The 20,000-nt window shown below is 35.4% G+C and overlaps 2 protein-coding genes across 4 annotated transcripts in view; one reads left to right on the forward strand and one right to left on the reverse strand.

Annotated features, from left to right (window-relative positions):
* LOC144436333 (scavenger receptor cysteine-rich domain-containing protein DMBT1-like) overlaps positions 1 to 2,930 on the forward strand; it is a 20,099-nt gene extending 17,169 nt beyond the window's left edge. For 2 of the 3 annotated variants that reach the window (XM_078125103.1, XM_078125104.1), the window contains exons 19-23: positions 1 to 12; positions 140 to 312; positions 1,217 to 1,382; positions 1,606 to 1,777; positions 2,416 to 2,930. The exon at positions 1 to 12 is cut by the window's left edge and continues 133 nt beyond it. In XM_078125103.1, coding sequence (XP_077981229.1) covers positions 1 to 12; positions 140 to 312; positions 1,217 to 1,382; positions 1,606 to 1,774 — 520 coding nt within the window. In that variant the 3' untranslated portion in view covers positions 1,775 to 1,777; positions 2,416 to 2,930. The remainder of the gene's footprint in view (positions 13 to 139; positions 313 to 1,216; positions 1,383 to 1,605; positions 1,778 to 2,415) is intronic. The other variant, XM_078125105.1, reaches the window with a different exon arrangement.
* A 466-nt stretch (positions 2,931 to 3,396) lies between these two features.
* LOC144436216 (scavenger receptor cysteine-rich domain-containing protein DMBT1-like) overlaps positions 3,397 to 20,000 on the reverse strand; it is a 31,020-nt gene continuing 14,416 nt past the window's right edge. The window contains exons 10-27 of the mRNA XM_078124945.1: positions 19,871 to 20,000; positions 19,203 to 19,325; positions 16,547 to 16,707; positions 15,242 to 15,374; positions 14,675 to 14,860; positions 13,153 to 13,291; positions 12,777 to 12,949; positions 12,135 to 12,279; positions 11,659 to 11,831; positions 10,288 to 10,438; positions 9,656 to 9,828; positions 9,172 to 9,310; positions 8,501 to 8,688; positions 7,845 to 7,989; positions 7,279 to 7,451; positions 5,942 to 6,086; positions 4,628 to 4,799; positions 3,397 to 4,123 (exon numbers count right to left, since the gene is read on the reverse strand). The exon at positions 19,871 to 20,000 is cut by the window's right edge and continues 59 nt beyond it. Coding sequence (XP_077981071.1) covers positions 4,631 to 4,799; positions 5,942 to 6,086; positions 7,279 to 7,451; positions 7,845 to 7,989; positions 8,501 to 8,688; positions 9,172 to 9,310; positions 9,656 to 9,828; positions 10,288 to 10,438; positions 11,659 to 11,831; positions 12,135 to 12,279; positions 12,777 to 12,949; positions 13,153 to 13,291; positions 14,675 to 14,860; positions 15,242 to 15,374; positions 16,547 to 16,707; positions 19,203 to 19,325; positions 19,871 to 20,000 — 2,646 coding nt within the window. The 3' untranslated portion in view covers positions 3,397 to 4,123; positions 4,628 to 4,630. The remainder of the gene's footprint in view (positions 4,124 to 4,627; positions 4,800 to 5,941; positions 6,087 to 7,278; positions 7,452 to 7,844; positions 7,990 to 8,500; positions 8,689 to 9,171; positions 9,311 to 9,655; positions 9,829 to 10,287; positions 10,439 to 11,658; positions 11,832 to 12,134; positions 12,280 to 12,776; positions 12,950 to 13,152; positions 13,292 to 14,674; positions 14,861 to 15,241; positions 15,375 to 16,546; positions 16,708 to 19,202; positions 19,326 to 19,870) is intronic.

Raw genomic sequence — 20,000 nt, forward strand, 5'->3', positions numbered from 1 at the left:
GCTTGGATATCTGTAAGATACTTATTTATCCACAGTCAAACTTTTGCTAAATCTGTTTGATTTCCTTGTCTAGTTTTCAAGTCACAGTTTTTCAGTTTTTGCATATGTTCATATTTATCATTTATTCATATATTACTAGCCCTGGAATATTTCTTAATCTTGCTGCCTTTGGGGAAGGAGATGGACACATATGGTTGGATGACGTTAGCTGTTCGGGATTAGAAACATCACTGTCTGACTGTTACCATGGCAACTGGGGATCTCATGATTGTACACACAGCGAGGATGTCAGTGTTCTTTGTAAACGTCCAGGTAAACCATTCAGCGTGAAATAACTTGCATGACAAGTGGCTAAAATGTCATTCAAAGTTGCATCGTCTCGGCGACCAGTTTACCTGAAAAGTTGAAATTCTTAAAGTGTCTCTAAACTTTGCCAGGTGAAACCTTGTTTTGGGATTCAGCATCTTTTTAAAAGAAAAGACCCCTCTATCAAAAAAAAGTGTAGTGAACCCAGATTTTCCTTTTATTCATTTTGAATGAGAACACTTTCAATACTATAATGTTTTAAATGGAAAATCATTGGAATTATGTCAATGTATGGAGTATGTTCATTGGTCATGCATGTCCTGTCGCCAGACATGATTCGCCTCACTTTAAAAACGTACGTCATAATGTTCATTCATAAGTTATCTTCAATAGCACTTACGATTAGCAAATTTTGCTTACAGTATCTTAGTATAGTAGTACGTATGTGTAAATAGGTAGTATGATTCAAATACGTTTTCATATGGGTTACAATAAAACCAAGAAAATACACCACGTTATGGCCTATAAGCATGCAAAGAAATACATTACACGGTGTTCACTTTAAAACATTATTGTTTGTCAACATTTCACTGGAATTTGTATCACTATCAGTCAACTTTGCACCATCAACACTTTATCAAGGTCTCTTAGACATAAGTTGACGGGAGATTATTGTTGTTGGACTGATATCCATTCCCCACCTCCTTCCCAAAAACGTCAAGAAAGGAAAACAGCACAACCTACCCTCGAACACAATTTACGAAGGCATTGAAAGTGTTAACAGCTATACCAGGCAACTAACTTGCTGTCAACATATCTCGAATACATAATTTCTATGTTATCATCCCTATGGTCTGCATAGTTGTCACAGGACATAATTTCCTTCTTATGATAGATAACTTCCCCATAGATCATATTTATTTGTTTTCAGATATGCACGATATTCGTCTCGTTGCTGGTAACAATTCTGCAGAGGGTCGAGTCGAAATCTTCCACAATGATGAATGGGGAACCATATGTGATGATAGCTTTGATGAGAAAGATGCACAAGTTGTATGTCGTCAATTGGGGTATAGGTAAGTTAATTTTTTGTTATTCTGTGATATTAAATGGCAGGCCATACAGGAATTTCCGACTAGCAGCTTTTTCTTGGTTTTACTTGAAATTCAACTGTCAACCGTTTGGTCGTACAAACTTTGCAGATTTTCCTTGCTGGTGTGCATGTATTTTTGAATCAGAACAATTGCATAGATTTTGATTCTAATGTCCGTTGTGGTTAAACTGACAATTCTTTTCCAGTGGTGGCGCTGTCCATGACCAAGCCTACTTCGGTGAAGGTACAAACGACATATGGCTGGACGAGGTAAATTGCCAAGGTCAAGAACAGAGATTGTCGAACTGTAACCATGATGGCTGGGGTCTGAGCAACTGTGAACATAACGAAGATGTCGGAGTGACTTGTTTTTAACAGGTAACTTTTCCTTCTGAAAGAATGCACCCATAAGGCCAAATAATAAATGTGTTTCCGATAATTCGACCGACCTCAGATTAAACCGCCGACTACCCTAAACATTTTTTGCATGCAAAAGGTAAAATGTTAACAATTAATTTCTATTTCCTTGTACAGCCTCGTGCTTTTGCCTCATCTGTGGTCAAATTTAAAAAAATAAAAATGTATTCTAGAGAGAAACCAGGTCTTTTTAGACTATGACAGTACCGTCTGCACAATGCGTTCGTCTGCTTATCTTACAATTGCCTTCATTTACTTATTTTACATCTCACCAAACTCTGGTGGAAGTCTTGAGACTGACGAGTATCTTGTCTTGGGGCTCGAAGTAATGAAAGAAAACTAAAACTAAAATTCTGACCTACCTACCCCTTTTCCTGAAGTCATGTTATCGGATATATTTATTTGGTCAAATGGACAGTAGGCAATACAATATTCGATTTGTTAGAGCGCAATATCAACTGATTGATTTATTGTGAACCTTTCTGTAAAATACAAATTAATGTAGACAAGCTGAACAAGATGTGTCTGAAATCCTTTAATTTATGAATTTTAGATTCTTGTGTTGTAATGTATTTTCTCTCGGATTCCATTTGTTGCAGAAAATTCCATTATCTGACGTGGACAGCTTAGTACACCTAACACCAATAAAGTTGCAGAATGACTTTAGTTGAGAAGGTCTTTGTATATATGTAATGTAGTGTAATTCTTCAAATAATTGTTTTGAGCAACACATGGTGTAATAGTGATTTGCATAATTATTTCAGATATGTTTTTTTTTTCATAACAGTTCTGATCATCTTTTCATTCTATGCTGGCCCTTATGATTCAACATCAGAATAGTAATTTCGTTAGTTTGAAGTGAAATTTATCTCGATTAAATATGTAAAAATATTTCACCTCGAGCACAGTATATCAAGCGTAGACATTGTATCTGTAGAAGACAAATTAAACGGAACTTATATCTTCATGTAAATCCCCAAATTTGAGCTACTGTATAAACGTACAGTTGCTATGACGATATTATAATGTATACATTCTGACCGAAATGTATATTCTATGATGTATTTAATGCACGTATGAATAAAACTCGCAAATATGATCGTGTACAGTCAAATTAGTACCAGTGTGTTTACGTGTAAAATATTTGTGGTACAGGTTTGTGCTGAAATTGAAGGGTATGAAATAATGTGTGTGACGTCAGACGTGACTGATGTAATGTGTTATGAACCACTTTTAAATCTGAGAATATTAGGTAAGGTTTTAAACGAATGAAGGCGCCAGATATCAAACAGCTGAAAGGTTGGGGAGGGAGGTTAACATGGGTTGCTGGCACACCTGAAAACCAGCAAAGTGTTATCACATCACAATTATTTTTTAAAAATAGACTCTTTCGCTCATATCTAATCGTCTAAGAATAAACGATGTCTTCTTGGTGGAGTTACAAAGAATTGGCAAATTTGACCTGTGAAACACACACACACACACACACACACACACACACACACACACACACACACACACACACACACGAAAACTTGTACACTTTCGTAAAAATAATTTCACATACTGATATGACACACTTTCTAAATTGAGTTCTGTTTATTGTCATAACGTTCACATAAGATTCAATTGTACATGTTCTCTTGAGTATTGATGAACAATTTGAAGAAAAAGACCGTTGGTGCTATTTATCAATTGTGGGAGTATATTTGTCTGTGGCAGCTATCATGCTGGACGAGATCAAAAAATTATAGACAATTTGTCTCCAGTCTGTACCGTACAGGTGTCTAGTCTTCGTTAACCGAGTGCAACATGTCTAGAATATTTACTTATTTTAACTTTTTAACTTATAGTTAAGTACAGTCCAGTTTTAATGGTTCAAAGTAATGGTTTAGCTATTGTTGATACTGGTTAGCTATTGTTGCACATCAAGTGCACAGTATTTAACTTGTGTTGCAATAATGTACACAACATTTAGAATTACGTGCTATTGTTATATCTGTTATTGTTATATCTAACCAATATGACAATCACAAAATAGTTGAAATATTCCTGGAATAAATTTACGAAGGAGGAGTATATCTAAGCAATATGTCCTCACCCGCAAATGGTATACACTGGATTTGGGTACACATTCCGACATACAGTAAAAGACGAAATGCGAGTGCTATATGGAACAAATTGTACCCCCAATAATTGAACGATTCAATTCTAAAAATATCATAGCTATAGTTAAAGAAGCAACATTGCACTAACGCAGCAAATTATGGTTCTGTTTCTCAAATTCTGTATGCATATAGAAGTCTTCTGCAAGAAATAAGAAACACAGAAAAGTGTAAAGATGGAATATTATTCAAAATTTTACAATAATGAATTTGACAAGATTTTGAGGAAGAATTACTGTAAAGACTATAATTTTATATTTCATTTCTTATAATTTCTAGCTTATCGGAAATTCATCAATCGTTTAACCACTTGACAGATAATCACTGCAAATTCAATTCTCTTTATCTCATATCTTATTAATCGTCATTGAAGTAATCTCTGTTGATATTAGGCGAATGTGATTCACAACAATTACTCCTGTACATATACAGATATACATTTTGTACATTTGTGTTTCTATAATTAGTATATGCCTGACAAACTCCTGTCAAATGACAACAGTCGAAGACTCACCAATTATCTACTTTTGAATAAAAGATTTAATTTCAAAAATAACTATAAAATACACTGGCAATCAACTAACGTTAACAAACATTCACACTTTAGTAGTGAGTGATGGGCGGCCAGACTATATACAGGAATTACCTTTTAAGAACAAATAACTCCAACGTCTTCGGTATGGTCACAGTTACTATCACCCCAACCACCATGATCACAAGCAGAGAGCTTCAACTCTTCCCCAGTGCAGTCTACTTCGTCAAGCCATACCGTGTTAGTACCTTTACCGAAGTAGGCTCGATATTTAGGGGTGCCACCGCTATGTTTAAAATAATATTTGTAGTGTTAGTATAACTATCAAGCACTTTGAACATGGGGCATGCACACCACTGCCTCAACCACCGTGACAATGAAAATGTATATTTAAAATTATTCATGGTCAATATAGTAAAATAAGGTCCCTTTCTTAATGAACCCTTTTCCGACCCTCCAAGACGTTTACAAGCACATGAATAAACACAATTTTAATAACCTTTGACTAAAATTTTTCATTAGGGTTTACTAAATTCCTATTCATCAGGGTAGTTATCACATAATACAACGGCAAAAAACGTGAAAAAAAATCTATATTGGATCTGACTCCAAGGTTATTTGACATCATTATCGTAGTATTTATACATCCAGATATTAAGTTAATACTAAGGTCTAACAAAAATATTTGTGCGATACCGATTACGCTCAATTTTAGAATAGGTGTGGGGTAGGTAGATTTTTTATTTTTAATTATTTTTTCATTTTTACCTTCCGTAAGGAAGGTTTTAATATAGCAATGAAGACTGTGTCTGTGCGTGTGTGTGTGTGTGTGTGTGTTTGTTTGTATCACCATTTCCGCAAAAACGGCTGCATCAATTCAAACGAAATTTCATAGACATGTTCCGTAGGGTGATGGCAAGAACTGATTAGGTTTTGATAATAATCCGACGAATATGAATGACCAATTTGAGTAATTAATCGATCGAACGAGTATAAGGTTGGCGTCAGATTCAGATTCAGCAGATTCAGATTCAGATAGCGTTATCTTATGAACGTTATATTGAGGCAGGGTATTTAAGTGATTCAAACTCACCAGAAAACAATTTTTTTTCTTGGCCTTTAACAATATAGATGTGTGCATAACGTGTTCGTCTACTTATCTTATGATTGTCTTCTCTTACACCTCATCAAACTCTTGCCGAAGTATTATGACAAACGAGTATCTTACTTTGGGGTTGAAGTAATTGTTAAAAAATTAAGTAAAATAAAATAAAATTCCGACCTCCCTACCCTATTTTCTGAAGTCATGTTATCGGAAACATTTTTTTTTATTTGGCCTGAATATTTGAATTCAATCCTCAGGACGCAAGTAACACTATCTGTAAAGATCACTGTTGCCGTCCATATGTTTAAGTATCTCTCACTAACCTTAGTCCCAACTGTCGACAGACAACCTTAGCATCTTTGTCATCGAAGCTATCATCACATATAGTTCCCCATTCATCACTGTGGAAGATTTCGACTCTGCCTTCTAAAGAACTATTACCGGCTACAAGGCGAATATCGGGCGTATCTGGAAATGCCAAATGCCAGAGATATTCATGATGAACAGGAAAGAGATGAAAGCAAATGGATACATAAAGAAAATAACCGTGTTTCAACTTTAAGCTCTGATACAAATTGAGTTAGCTATTGAACTTGAATGTTAACCGAAATGTAGATAAGTTGTAATGGTTTTTGCAGAATCAGAGCAAATCACCATGATACGAAACAAAATTACTGGTGATAGTTTGATCAAAATTTTCAGGTTTAAACATACAGTTGGCGCAATCTCACACGCTATCCTGTACTTGCGATTCGCAATCTCACACGCTATCCTGTACTTGCGATTCGCAATCTCACACGCTATCCTGTACTTGCGATTCGCAATCTCACACGCTATCCTGTACTTGCGATTCGCAATCTCACACGCTATCCTGTACTTGCGATTCGCAATCTCACACGCTATCCTGTACTTGCGATTCGCAATCTCACACGCTATCCTGTACTTGCGATTCGCAATCTCACACGCTATCCTGTACTTGCGATTCGCAATCTCACACGCTATCCTGTACTTGCGATTCGCAATCTCACACGCTATCCTGTACTTGCGATTCGCAAAAGAGAGAACACGTGCGATAAGCTGAATAAACACATCGATTCTTATGATGTCTCTTTAGTCTAGCTCAATGAAGCCTTAGATGAAATTTAAATTCAACCACAGCCACACAAATAGTCATTAACATCATGTCTTTGTTAATCAATCACAGAATTCTAGCCAATAACAAGTTAGTATTTATTGGTGGGGGGGGGGGGGGCAGTCCAAATATCATACACTTAAGCTCAGGACGCTACTTATACACTGTTTATATCATAATAACAGTTGGGGATTGTGCATGAACAACATTTGATTTATGATTAACTCAGTTTGACCAGATGAGGTTAGAGATGATTCGATGCCACGTTGGCATCCAGACTAACACAGGCCTAGCTCTCGCCAGTTGGAACTCAACGCCGTTCCTTTTATGATGGTTCTGATTTTACTGAATTACAAGGCAAACCGGTCGAAAGTTCGTTTAACGTTATCGTCATATCGGAAAAACGATTATGTCGATATTAATAAACATTAGAGTGTTTTTGATTTCGACGGAGATAGGTATCAATAGGGATGCGGTAGCAAAGAATGATAGAAAAAATATATTCATAACTAAATGAAATACGCCTACCTGGTAGTTTACAAAATACGCTAATATCTTCGTGATGTGTACAATCATGTGATCCCCAGCTGGCGTGGTCACAGTCAGACAGCATGGTTTCTAAACCCGTACATTTAACGTCATCAAGCCAAATATGTCCAGTGGCCTCTCCATACGCAGCAAAATTACGAAATGTTCCCGCGCTGCAGAAACACAGAAGACCAGAAGCAACAATGCATTATGAAAAACAAGCACAAGTCATCTGACAAAGAGTAAAGAGTGGGTATGTTTACATGTGTAGCAATAATTGACAATGAATTACAGTGCTCATGAAGACGTTTGTTCAATACCAGCAACAAACATGTATATGACAACAACAATTACCTCCTGTGTTTATTCTGGTTTTGAAATTTCACATATCAATTAATGTATACACCAACGATTTAGCAATGTGCAACTTCTGTTTTGCTAAAAAGGATGATTGGTTGGCGAGAAGGGTCACAAGGACCTTTTGCAATGTGATCAGGAGAAGTATAAAATGTGTATAAATATATATATATATATATATATATATATATATATATATATGAACTCACAGATATCCAAATTGTCTACAAACAACTTTGACATTTCTGTCATTGAAATAATCGTCGCACACAGATCCCCATTTTCCGTTGTGATAAATCTCTAAACGACCCTCGTTCATTACAGTGCCATTGACGAGCCTTAAATTGCCTTCCTCTGAAAAGAAAGAATAAATGAAGAATGAGCTTAGAAAAAAGACAGATGTGTAATCAAATATGTGATAAATTTGGATACGCTATTTGAATATTTCTGAACACTCAGGATAATGACATCAGGGAGCTTCAGTAGTAGTTTTTGTATCATCAAGTCTTCTTGATTTCCGAATAAAATCGATTATAATGGGGATTGCCGTTATTTTAGTACGCAGTCGAGGCTAGTATTTCGACAAGACATCCTAGTCTAGCTGCTAGACCTCGGATGTTCTTCCGATACAATACGACACACGACCGAACATCGCTATCGAGGAGGCGGGCAAGCCCTCACTGCGAACTTCGTTCGCTTATCGTATCGGAAGAAACGTCTAGCAGCAAGACTAAAGACATCCGTGCACAGGTAACGAACTGTGGTATGCTTTATTCTAAGGGCACAAATACATAAACTCTAAGCTGTTTTGTTTTGCCCAGAACTCGAAATTGTCGCTGTAGATTATTGATTCATTCCAAATTACCTGGGGTGTATTGAGGTATACCACAGCTTACGTGTACGTCTTCATTACTTGCGCAACTTGGGGATGTTCCATGCTCGGTTATGTTACATTTCATAAGAGAAGTCTCGCTACCAATGCATTTAACATCTAATGGGGCAACTGATACATGTGCAACATTTAGTACCCTGTCTTTGTCGATGCATGGATGACTAAAAAGATAAGATGAATGAGTAGAAAGTTAGAAAGGGTTTAGTTTGTTCGCATGGTTAACATGCATGTATGTGTGTATGTGTGTATGTATGTATGTATGTATGTATGTATGTATGTATGTATGTATGTATGTATGTATGTATGTATGTATGTATGTGTATGAGACATACATGAATAAATAAATGAGACATACATGAATAAATAAATGAATAAATAAATAAATAAATAAATAAATAAATAAATAAATAAATAAATAGATAAATAAATAAATAAATAAATAATAAATACAAGTTTGACAATTAGTATTTTTTATCAACTTTTTTCCTCTTCTCGTCGTATGTCATGTTATATACTGTTGTAGGTAAAACATGTTTTTTTATGACCAACATTAAGTCTATTTTTTCTGTTATTATCATGATTCAACATTCTTTTTGGATATCAAAACATATAGTCACAGAAGCGTTACCGAATAAGATGCTTACCCAAGGGCAAGTTGCTTACACACAACTTCGATTGCTATATTGTCAACGTTACATATTCTCATCCAATCATTTTTAAAGTATACTTCAATTCGACCTTCATATGCATTACTACCATCAACAAGACGAACATCTCCGTGCTCTAAACGAGAAAAGTACAGGAAACAAAATTGTCAGGCTGTCGATGTCAAGAAAACACTCTGTTTTGTTTAGTTACTTATTCTTATCTTTACAGGTCTGCGTATTATGTGAAATCTTAGTATTAATGAATGGCGTAACTGTTTCACATAGAATGCATTTTCGTGACTAAACAAAGAAAATCAAATATTTAAACATATTTTCAATCAAAAACGTCTTCATGAACCGGTTGATAACACTATATATGGTATACTTTTAGATATTATCACTCTATTCGAGTATTAATTAGAGTTTGAAACACATACACATTAATTCACACATTTCGAATTACATGATATATACTACTCACCCGGTACATCACAAGTAATAACAGCCTGTGTGTTTTGACAGCTAGTGCCTCCCGAGTTGTGACGACATTCGGTAAGTCTGTTTTCCTGACCAGTACACTCGACATTGTCGATCGCAATAAACCTAGGACTTTGTCCAAATGTAGTTCCACCCATACTAAATTCGCCTCCTCCACTACAATATGAAACGAACAATAATATACGTATAATATTAATATAAGATATTCACTCGACTGTATACAATAGTTTAATAACAACCTTTTGCTGGCAAAAACTTAGAGGCGAAGATGCCCGGAAATATACCCCGATTGGTGATCGACGAAAGGCCATTTAAATTATTTTCATTTAGTGTCAGGCGAAAATACTCACGCTCAGTCTGTCTGTCTCTGTCTCTCTGTCTCTCTCTGTCTCTCTGTCTGTCTGTCTGTCTGTCTCTCTCTCTCTCTCTCTTTCTCTTTCTCTCTCTCTCTCTCTCTCTCTCTCTCTCTCTCGCTCTCTCTCTAAATCCAAATCTCTCTAAATCTCTAGCTCTCTCTGCTCTGTTTACATATACTATTTACATTGTAAATAATAATAATTATAAAATAATTGTTTTTAATTTAATGTAACAAACTTAATCTTCATCATAACAAACCGATATCCAAGCTGCCTGCATACAACTCGGGTTGCTTTATCGTCAATTGTGTCGGCACAAACCGTTTCCCAATGTTCAGTTACGGAATTGAATATTTCCAGACGACCTTTGTATGCATCGGTTCCACCATGTAGACGCACATCACCATTGTCTGTAATGTATACGTATAAACAAATCTTCAATATCAGAAAATAATGCGATTTTATGTATACAGATTTGTGGTCGGACAGAAGGAAGTTGGACGTAGACATATATACACACATTTATTAGGCTTCGTTGAACTTCGTCGAAGACACCCCCCCCCCTCCCCACAAAAAAACCCCAGCAACTTAATATTGGGTACTTACGAGTAAATATCGACCCACCAGGTAAAGATTTTGGATAGAAAAATAAGTATACTAAGAGAAAGGACATATCTGATGATATAAGAATGACCAAGCTTGAATACCAACCACAGAGTCTATGTGTAGCACAAGAAACAAGAAATGGAAAACATGGAAGAAACAGCCTGGTTTTGGTAACTAGTACTGAACGTTCAGCTCAAGGTCGTGGGAAAAGGTCAAGGTCTTTAAAGAAAGCTTGCAACTAATAATATAGGAGTAGACTGTCAGTTGATATGAATGGAGTATGTATACAAAATTATATAGTGCTTTAGTTATAGGGTAAAAAGGGAATTTCTTACTGTTGCCACAGAATTGGTCACACTTTAAATATAGATACTATAAATTGCCTTATCTTGCAAGAAAAGTCCTGATGTTAATAATTGTCTATGAAGAACAACGTCAAGGTCAAAGGTGAAAGTCATAAAGAAAGCTTGCGCCAGATACTATGGTGATAGATACCTGAATGAAGTCTCTATGTCTTAAAATATTTGAGTTATGCACAAATATTGATTTCCTTACAATAATATGATCACCATTCAGATAGATTTGATAAAGTCGTGAAACAAAATGACGTGCATATATATCCTCTATAATTACCTTTGTGGCAGGTTTGAATGAAAAAATGATATTGCACGTCGGACCGCGTTGTAATAGCACCCCTTTCCAGGGTTAAAAGGAACCGTTTTACGACCCTCGTAAGAAGCGGGTTGCTATTAGCAATATGTGTTTGTGTATCTGTGCCTAAAAACAGGCAAAAAGAAACAAAACAAAACAAAACAGACCTAGGAATTTTATCCGTGGGGCAGCTTTTCCCGCTAGGTATCATGGCTAACAATAGTTTTCATAAGATATGACATCGTTGAGACACAGATGTCAGCCAATAGATTTGTATTAACAGAAAGTTTATTTAAACGTTTCTATATAATCGTCTCTATACATTTGAGTTAGCATGGCTATCAAAAAGTAGATCTGAGTTGACATTGCTTACTTGGCAACTTGCAGTGAATGCCTACATCTTCATCGTGCCCACAGTTATGGTTACCAAATCCTCTATTTCCACATTTTTCTAGTAACATCTCATGTCCATGGCAATCAACATTGTCCAGTACTATTGACCCCAAACCATGGCCATGTGAACCCTGTGGTTGGATTTCACCATCACTGCAAGAATTCAGTTATTTAATTTGGCATTAAACGTCGACCCAGGAGTAAAGAAATAACAATAACATACAGCATGCTATAAATAAGAGAAAGGGGTGAAACATCTAAACTTCAGTACAGTCTTACTATGATGCTTTCGCGTTTTGGAGTGATGGTTATATTTGCTTCTTGGTTGTTCTCTTTTCACTGGCACTGTTGAAAATCTTTCAATGATGTAAACTTGAGAGAGTTTACCTTTGATATCAAGGGATGGACCATGACGTATTCATGTTTTTGTGAAGATTTAAAGTTAAGTTTTCATACCTATAGCCAAGTTGCCGGCAAACTACAATTGCATCTCTTTCCTCAAATTCGTCATCACACACGGTACCCCATTCTCCATTGAAATAAACTTCTAACCTTCCTTCATAGACTTCATTTCCGTTCACCAATCTTATGTCCGAGAGCTCTGTAAAGAAATGATAGAACGTTAACGTGATTACTAGCTGATTTTCCTAACTCGCAACCTATGAATTTTCTTGTCTGAGTGCTTGTCAATCACTGAAGTAAGTTATACATAGATCAATATTTCGTATTGTTGCTGCTTAAGTTCCACTTGCAACTACGTGTACATAACAAAGTGTGGCAACTTTTCGTTTAATTATCAGATACTGGAGAATCCGAGATATCCTATTTTATTGGAAGGAACAGAATCTAAAGATATGACACACATATTTAAATCAAAGAATAACGGAATTTTGACGTTTGGTCGCTTTGAATGAAATGGGAAATTTCATTACGGAATCAACTATTGCAGCACTGGAATTTTTATTGAGTGTTGATAGGGAAATGTAGGCTAAAGTTATATATATATGTGTGTGTGTGTGTGTGTGTGTGTGTGTGTGTGTGTGTGTGTGTGTGTGTGTGTGTGTGTGTGTGTGTGTGTGTGTGTGTGTGTAAGTTTACCTGGAATATCGCAAGTTATACCAACATCTTGGCCGTGTCCACAATTATTTAAACCCCATCCACGATGGCTGCATTCTGACAGCATGTTTTCATTACCCCTACATTTGACATCGTCCAAGAGTATCACGCCACTGCCTCGACCGTATACATTTGTTGCGGTCACATTCCCACCACTGCAATATAAACAAGATTACATTGTTTTGTGCCCACATAACAGATTGTGAAAAAACTTCGTCATACTATCTGATACAGTGGCCACATTTCAGTAAACATATAGAGTAATGGATTTCCGAACCTTATACTACGTTCACACCATAACTAGACAGTATGTTTTTTCTCGTATCTGTAAAATGTGAGTGTTTCTAATCGTACTTACATATATTCCAATTGTCGGCAAACAACCCTTGCATCGACATCTGTAAAGTGGTGATTGCACACAGTACCCCATCCATTCATGTATATCTCTAAACGTCCTCTATGATCGCCATTGCCATTAACCAATCGAATATCACCGTCTACAATGGAAAAATGTCAATTATATCTAAAATCGACTCGATAACTGATAGTTATAGTACATGTCCTCGGACATTTACTGTAAATATTCGGAGACTTTTGGTTAACCTAGTTATTATTTTGTCCTCGGCTGCACCTCGGACAAAATGTTAACTAGGTTAACCAAAAGTGTCCGAATAGTTACAGTAAATGTCCGAGGACATGGACTATAACGAAGTTAAGTGGTCATCGAATTCGACGAGTTTTTACGTTTTCATCACCAGAAAGTCAACCTTGTTATCTACAGCTCTGTTACGTAACCTCTTATCCATTATCATGTTAATTAGAAATCTCATCCCGCACTTCTCGGCCGATGTTTTCCCCAAAAGTTTAGCGTGAAATCCGCGAACCTGGCAAGGACTCGTTCTGTAACAAAACGACAGTCCCTAATCGAGCGGTATTTCCGTTTTACCCATCCGTAGTTCTGTTATTAATGGTTTGGAAACTGTGCATTTTTTTCGACAAGTTTGTTTAAAATAAAACGCCACTTATGTTTTACTAGTTACTAGTTACATGCCTAAGCAACCATCGTAGTCACTGAGAGAGAACTGCTATAATTACTATAGGCTATTATACTACTGAATTTACATATGACATCTTTATGATTACTTGACCCCAATTCAAATGTTATAATGAACTTTGCTAGTATTATTTGAATAATACTTTTATCAGCTGCTCTACCAACACAAGAAATTTCTTTCAATTTATTTACAAACAATGTTGACAATTAGCGGTTGAATTACAGTTCACTGCTATAGAGTAGAGTTATAGTATCATGGCTGGTCATTCGTTCAGCCCGGAGGTCTTTGTCACCAGAAAACCACACCATTAGAAGTATTTCAGTTCGTTTCAAGGCATGCTTCGTCCGTAAACCAATACTAGGTTAGTTTTGTGTATAAAGTACTTTACTATGCTCCTGAGTGCGGAAAATATATATAGTTATTATGCAACCTGCAAGACGTCTGACAAATTCAGGAAAGGGGTTACGCCAGTAACCTTGAAGACAATGTTTTATTGTTTGACCGGGTGTTGACAGACAATGTCGGTGTTGACAGACGATGAGTTGTTTTACTTGGCGATTCATTTATATCATTTGTATTATAATAGTATAATAATAATGAACCTCATTTAGACTCGATAGCCTCATAATTATAATGTATTTCGTGAGGGTCGAGTCATTATTGTGGGTTATATGAGGCACAGCCGTGGTTCAAACCATGCCCAAGGATTTAAGACATTCAGAAACAAACGGCCGACTGCAATCTGCAGATTCAAAGCCGGTCACTCTAAACCACTCGCCCATCATGACTCCGGGTCCACAATATTTATATATACATCATGCTTACTATTCATATGGCCATAACAAAGTAGTGCGCCCAGAGTGTAGTAACCTTCTTCGCCACTGCCAGTGTCACCAAATGCCAATTTTGTGACTGGTAGGTAATCTTTGTCCGTAATAGTACCATCATCGTATCGCCAGACATTGTCATTATTATCACAATTACAAGTAGAACGTCCGTTGGAGCAGGAACCTGAAACCCAAATGAAATTGAAAACCCCATAAAATATGTAAAAATACGATTAGTTGAATAACCCAAGGTAAGTGATTGGACTATGGCTGAAATATCATCAGCTTTGCAGAATGCAGTTGACTATAACTAAAATCACGACATTAATTGTTTTCGCTCCAGGTACTTATCAAACTATCATAGGAGTAAATAATAGTTAACAGATGTGTTCGAAATAAATATTTAAATATCAAAGTATTAGTCCTATGGATAACTTCAATATATCTAGAGTTTTGCCATGAAAGCTCTAGATCTTGTCAACATGTGCTTCAATTATACACTCAACACCGATTACACGTTATGTTTAATTATGGGGAGATACTCCACTCTAAAATTACAAAATACCTGTTACGCCACAGGCACACATCCTTTGTCCAACAGGTGCGCCTGCCCAGTTTGTCATTATATTGCCATTACGATCGTACCAGGCAGTATACTTTGTTGAGCCAATATTTATTAATGAGTGATAGCATTCATACTGAAATAATAAGGTAATAGATTATTGTTAATAACTAATATGATACAATAACATTACTACCATACAGTTAACAGATTTTCTCACTTGTGGTATATACAATGAATATCTACTTAGTTGGATTTTAGTCCGAGGCATCTTAAAGTCTTGTGGTATGTCATTTCATTCATAATATTTTTTTTAAACATGCATGGTACTGTTGCGTATTTCACATGGCTAACATTTTTTGTCATTGGCAACACATTGCGATCATTCTTTACATTGGCTTCCATCACCTGTTTATTGTCCTGTTTGTGCAGTACAAACTCCAGACATTGGTCGGTATAAAAGGACCTTTGTGATTGGTCAATATGTTAGAGAATAGACGTTTTACTATTTGGTTCACTACTTACATATTGTATTGAAGGCAGATATATTACAATTTTGAAATAGTTCACGGTATTGTGATGAGAGCAAATAATGTCGACGATGAAAATTGACATATTAAAGATTGGAATATTCCCTTTCACGAAAGTTCAAACGTTGGATATCAAGGCAACGTTGACAATACAAAGACTGTGATCGGGATAAAAGGGTTTCTCAGAAGTAACTGATACAGGCTAAGAAACGACAAAACTTAGAACCGAGAAATACTGTCAATACGCTGAAACCACACCCGTGCACAATGAGCACAGAGAGACTCCTCAGCACAACGATAATTCAACATTTCCCTTTCGAGACATTATATATATATATATATATATATAACTCGGTGAGTATCAATCTGCTATAAGACAGTGCTCTATACCGCAGTGGCAGAGCGTAATAGTTTTGGTAGTACTGGAACTCTTTCTTGGGTGTAACTCGGAGTTTCACGCATATTGCGATCATCAGACACTCAGAGTGTCTGATGATCGCAATATGCGTGAAACTCCGAGTTACACCCAAGAAAGAGTTCCAGTACTACCAAAACTATATATATATATATATATATATATATATATATATATATACAATTATTAAGATTAAGTTATTAAGATAAGATTACACATACAGATACTGTAATAAATCACCCTGACGCAATTCCTGACATTGTGTGTGTATGTGTGTCTGTGTGTGTGTGTGTGTGTGTGTGTGTGTGTGTGTGTGTGTGTGTGTGTGTGTCTACATATTTTATCTGTTATGGAATATATTACCTTGATATATTGCGAACATGTCTCAGATTTCTGCAGTAGAGCTGTGGCTTGACTAACAGATATACCATTGTCATATTGCACGCTGACAGAATATGACAACACAGAATCATAACCATTTACGTGGCCTCGCATCCTCCGGTTATGGTTAAGAACTGTGACAGCTATCGAAATGAATTAACAAGGTCAGTTCTTCTATCAGTAACTTTTATATTTCTCCCAAACAACTGACTTTCCAGTAACCCTTTTCATTGTTTTTCTGTTCTCTCTCTTTTTTCGTTTGTGTAAGATTTTTATTACATGATACTTTTTGAGAAATATGTGCAGACGTTCTAATAGCGATATGACCACTAGATATCCTACATAAGGGTTTTATTAGTGACTCGTTAGGTTGTGTTGAGTTACGCAAAAATAACATTACTAGTATTAGAACTTGAAATCCATTTAGTGTTCACGGTTAAATTTGTAAGATATAATCTATTGGTTAACTTAGGTAGAAGTCATATAATCCCTTTTAGATGCTTAATAATTCAATACATATCTAGCATATATCATCCATATGTAAATTATTAGTATATTGGTTAATGGTGACTTGATTTAATACCAAATATAAACTATACGCCTCCTGTAAAGGGCCAGAGAATATTTAACTCCAATATGGACAGAACATTTCTGACACACATTATCAGAATACGAAATTCTGAACTATTTATACATGTAATACACAAGTCCTAATATAATGGTAAAACCCTTAATTTGTAAATTTCGTTATTTATGCAAATGATGCATTAAGAATAAAAACTACATAAACAAGCTTTTATAGAACTCGTGCCTTTGCTACCATCGATGCAATACAAAATTATGATATTTGGAGTATGAATTTTCAAGATATGGCGTAATTACAAAAGTAAAGAATACTACACCAACCTGCATTGTAAAGATATTTCTGATGTAGTTTCATTGAATGTACCAAACAATATCAAAGCTGATACTTTTTTGAGATATTGCCTAACTACCGAAAGTCATTAATTATGTACATTCCTCATTGAAACCCAAAGGTACATTAAAAAACTTTATATGACACATGAATTTTTACCTTCCATTTGGGAATGTTATAGTTATTGTGTGTGTGTGTGTGTGTGTGTGTGTGTGTGTGTGTGTGTGTGTGTGTGTGTGTGTATCTGTGTGTGTATGTATGTATGTATGTATGTATGTATGTATGTATGTATGTATGTATGTATGTATGTATGTGTGTACGTATGTGTGTATGTACGTATGTGTGTATGTATGTATGTATGTATGTATGTGTGTATGTATGTATGTATGTATGTATGTATGTATGTATGTATGTATGTATGTATGTATGTGTGTTCTGTCTGTCTGTCTGTCTTCTGTGTGTATGTGTGTGTGTTCTGTCTGTCTGTCTGTCTTCTGTGTGTGTTTGTGTGTCTGCATGTATGTGTGTCTATTTGTTTGTTTGATTGATTGATTGTCTGTCTGTCTGTCTGTCTGTCTGTCTGTCTGTCTGTCTGTCTGTCTGTCTGTCTGTCTGTCTGTCTGTCTGTCTGTCTGTCTGTCTGTGTGCATGCTTGCGTGCCTGTCTGTCTGTCTGTCTGTCTGTCTGTCTGTCTGTCTGTCTGTCTGTCTGTCTGTCTGTCTGTCTGTCTGCTTGTGTAATCTTTTCACAAAAACGGGTGGCCTAATTCCAACAAAATTTTGCTACACATTTTCTTAGCTAATTGCTAGAACATATTATGTTTTGGTAAACATCCTGTTAATTTGGTGTCATTTCAAATGAACTTTGGTACTCGTCTTTTTCATAGAAAAAATGAAAAACTGATTAGGTTTTGGTAAACATCCAATGACGATTGATGGTGCACTTACATAATTAACGATTTCAAGAATTGGACAATATCATTCAAATGAACAATCATTTGATGTCTACATTTATGATAACAAAACTCTAGAGAGATTGCTGATGTAGCTCTAGAATTTAACATTTGCATAATTAATGATTTGTTTAATTAGGCAATATTTTAAGAATGTATACTTCAAATCTCCCATAAAATAAGGTATACGTAGATGACGAGAACGTCACTAAGTCTCATAAACCTCGGTTCTGTTGATTTGGATTTAAAATAAGTAATTTGGTGATAATTAGTTATTTTTGTAATTAGCCAATAGGTTAAGACTTTATGCTTCAGATATCATAATTTTGTGTATAGATTGATGATAAAAGCGTGTGTTTTCTAGAAAGTTTGTTGTTGTGGATTTTAATATTACTGTCTTAGTTATCAGCATAATTTTGCTATAGTTAGTAAGAATGCAAGCTTTAGATATCATAATAATAATATTATACATTGGTGACCATACCACAAATGATATGTGTTCAAAGAATGCTGATGGTATAGCTTTGGACTTTCAAGTGCAATTTACATAATTATTGTTTTTCAGTATGTAGGTAATACCTTAGGTTTGCTTCGCATTTCATATATATAGATATATATATATATATATATATATATATATATATATATATATATATATATATATATATATATATATATATATATATGTATATATATATATATGTATATATATATATATATATATATATATATATATATATATATATATATATATATATAATTGTACTTACCCTCATTGTTTGACATATTGCAGTAGACAACAAACGGATTGACTCCACTATTAAAACCATCAGGATCAATAGTATAATCACCACTAGTGGTAAATCCAAAGTGTCTCCTCTCATCACAAGATGCTGATAAGTAATAGGAACAAGTACAGTTTATATCAGTTAAATGATAATTCAAGCAAAGTTCGCCTTTCGTGCAAATAACAAAATGATACTGTGACTTTTATCTTTCCATCTTAGACTACGATCAGAAGGAGTGTAAGTATAACTTGGTATTGTTTAGTAGCAATAGCAATAGCAAAGTATCTTTACCGAGAGAATAGTGCGATATTTCCAAGCTATGAAAATGTAAACATTATGAGAAAATTCAAAAGATTAACTTAAATCATAAACAGAAATAATATTAGCTAGAAGTAACTGATTATGCCAAATTATACTACAAAGTAAACTTTTACATCAGTCGACGTTTCCCATGGAGTTTTACCATGAAGCAAAATGGACCATAGGTGTTTCATTTGAACATCTGGACAATTGAATTCATCTTTTACGTTACCAAGAGTGCTTTTTTTGGAAGGGATATTACTGGCACATCTTGTCATACTGTACGTGATTTTCTAGTTTGATTAAGATATTATCACGTGCAGAGAACAACTCAGAAAACATCTGCTCACCAGCAACGATTCCTTCGCATCGTAGAGGACCAAGAGTGTAAAATCCTTGTTCATTACTTTCTCCCGTGTCACCAAATGCCAATTTAGTAACAGGCAAGTAATCTTTCTCTGTGATCGTTCCGTCATCTTG

Source organism: Glandiceps talaboti, chromosome 6 (genome assembly GCF_964340395.1).
Source record: "Glandiceps talaboti chromosome 6, keGlaTala1.1, whole genome shotgun sequence".
In the NCBI taxonomy this organism is placed as follows: domain Eukaryota; kingdom Metazoa; phylum Hemichordata; class Enteropneusta; family Spengelidae; genus Glandiceps; species Glandiceps talaboti.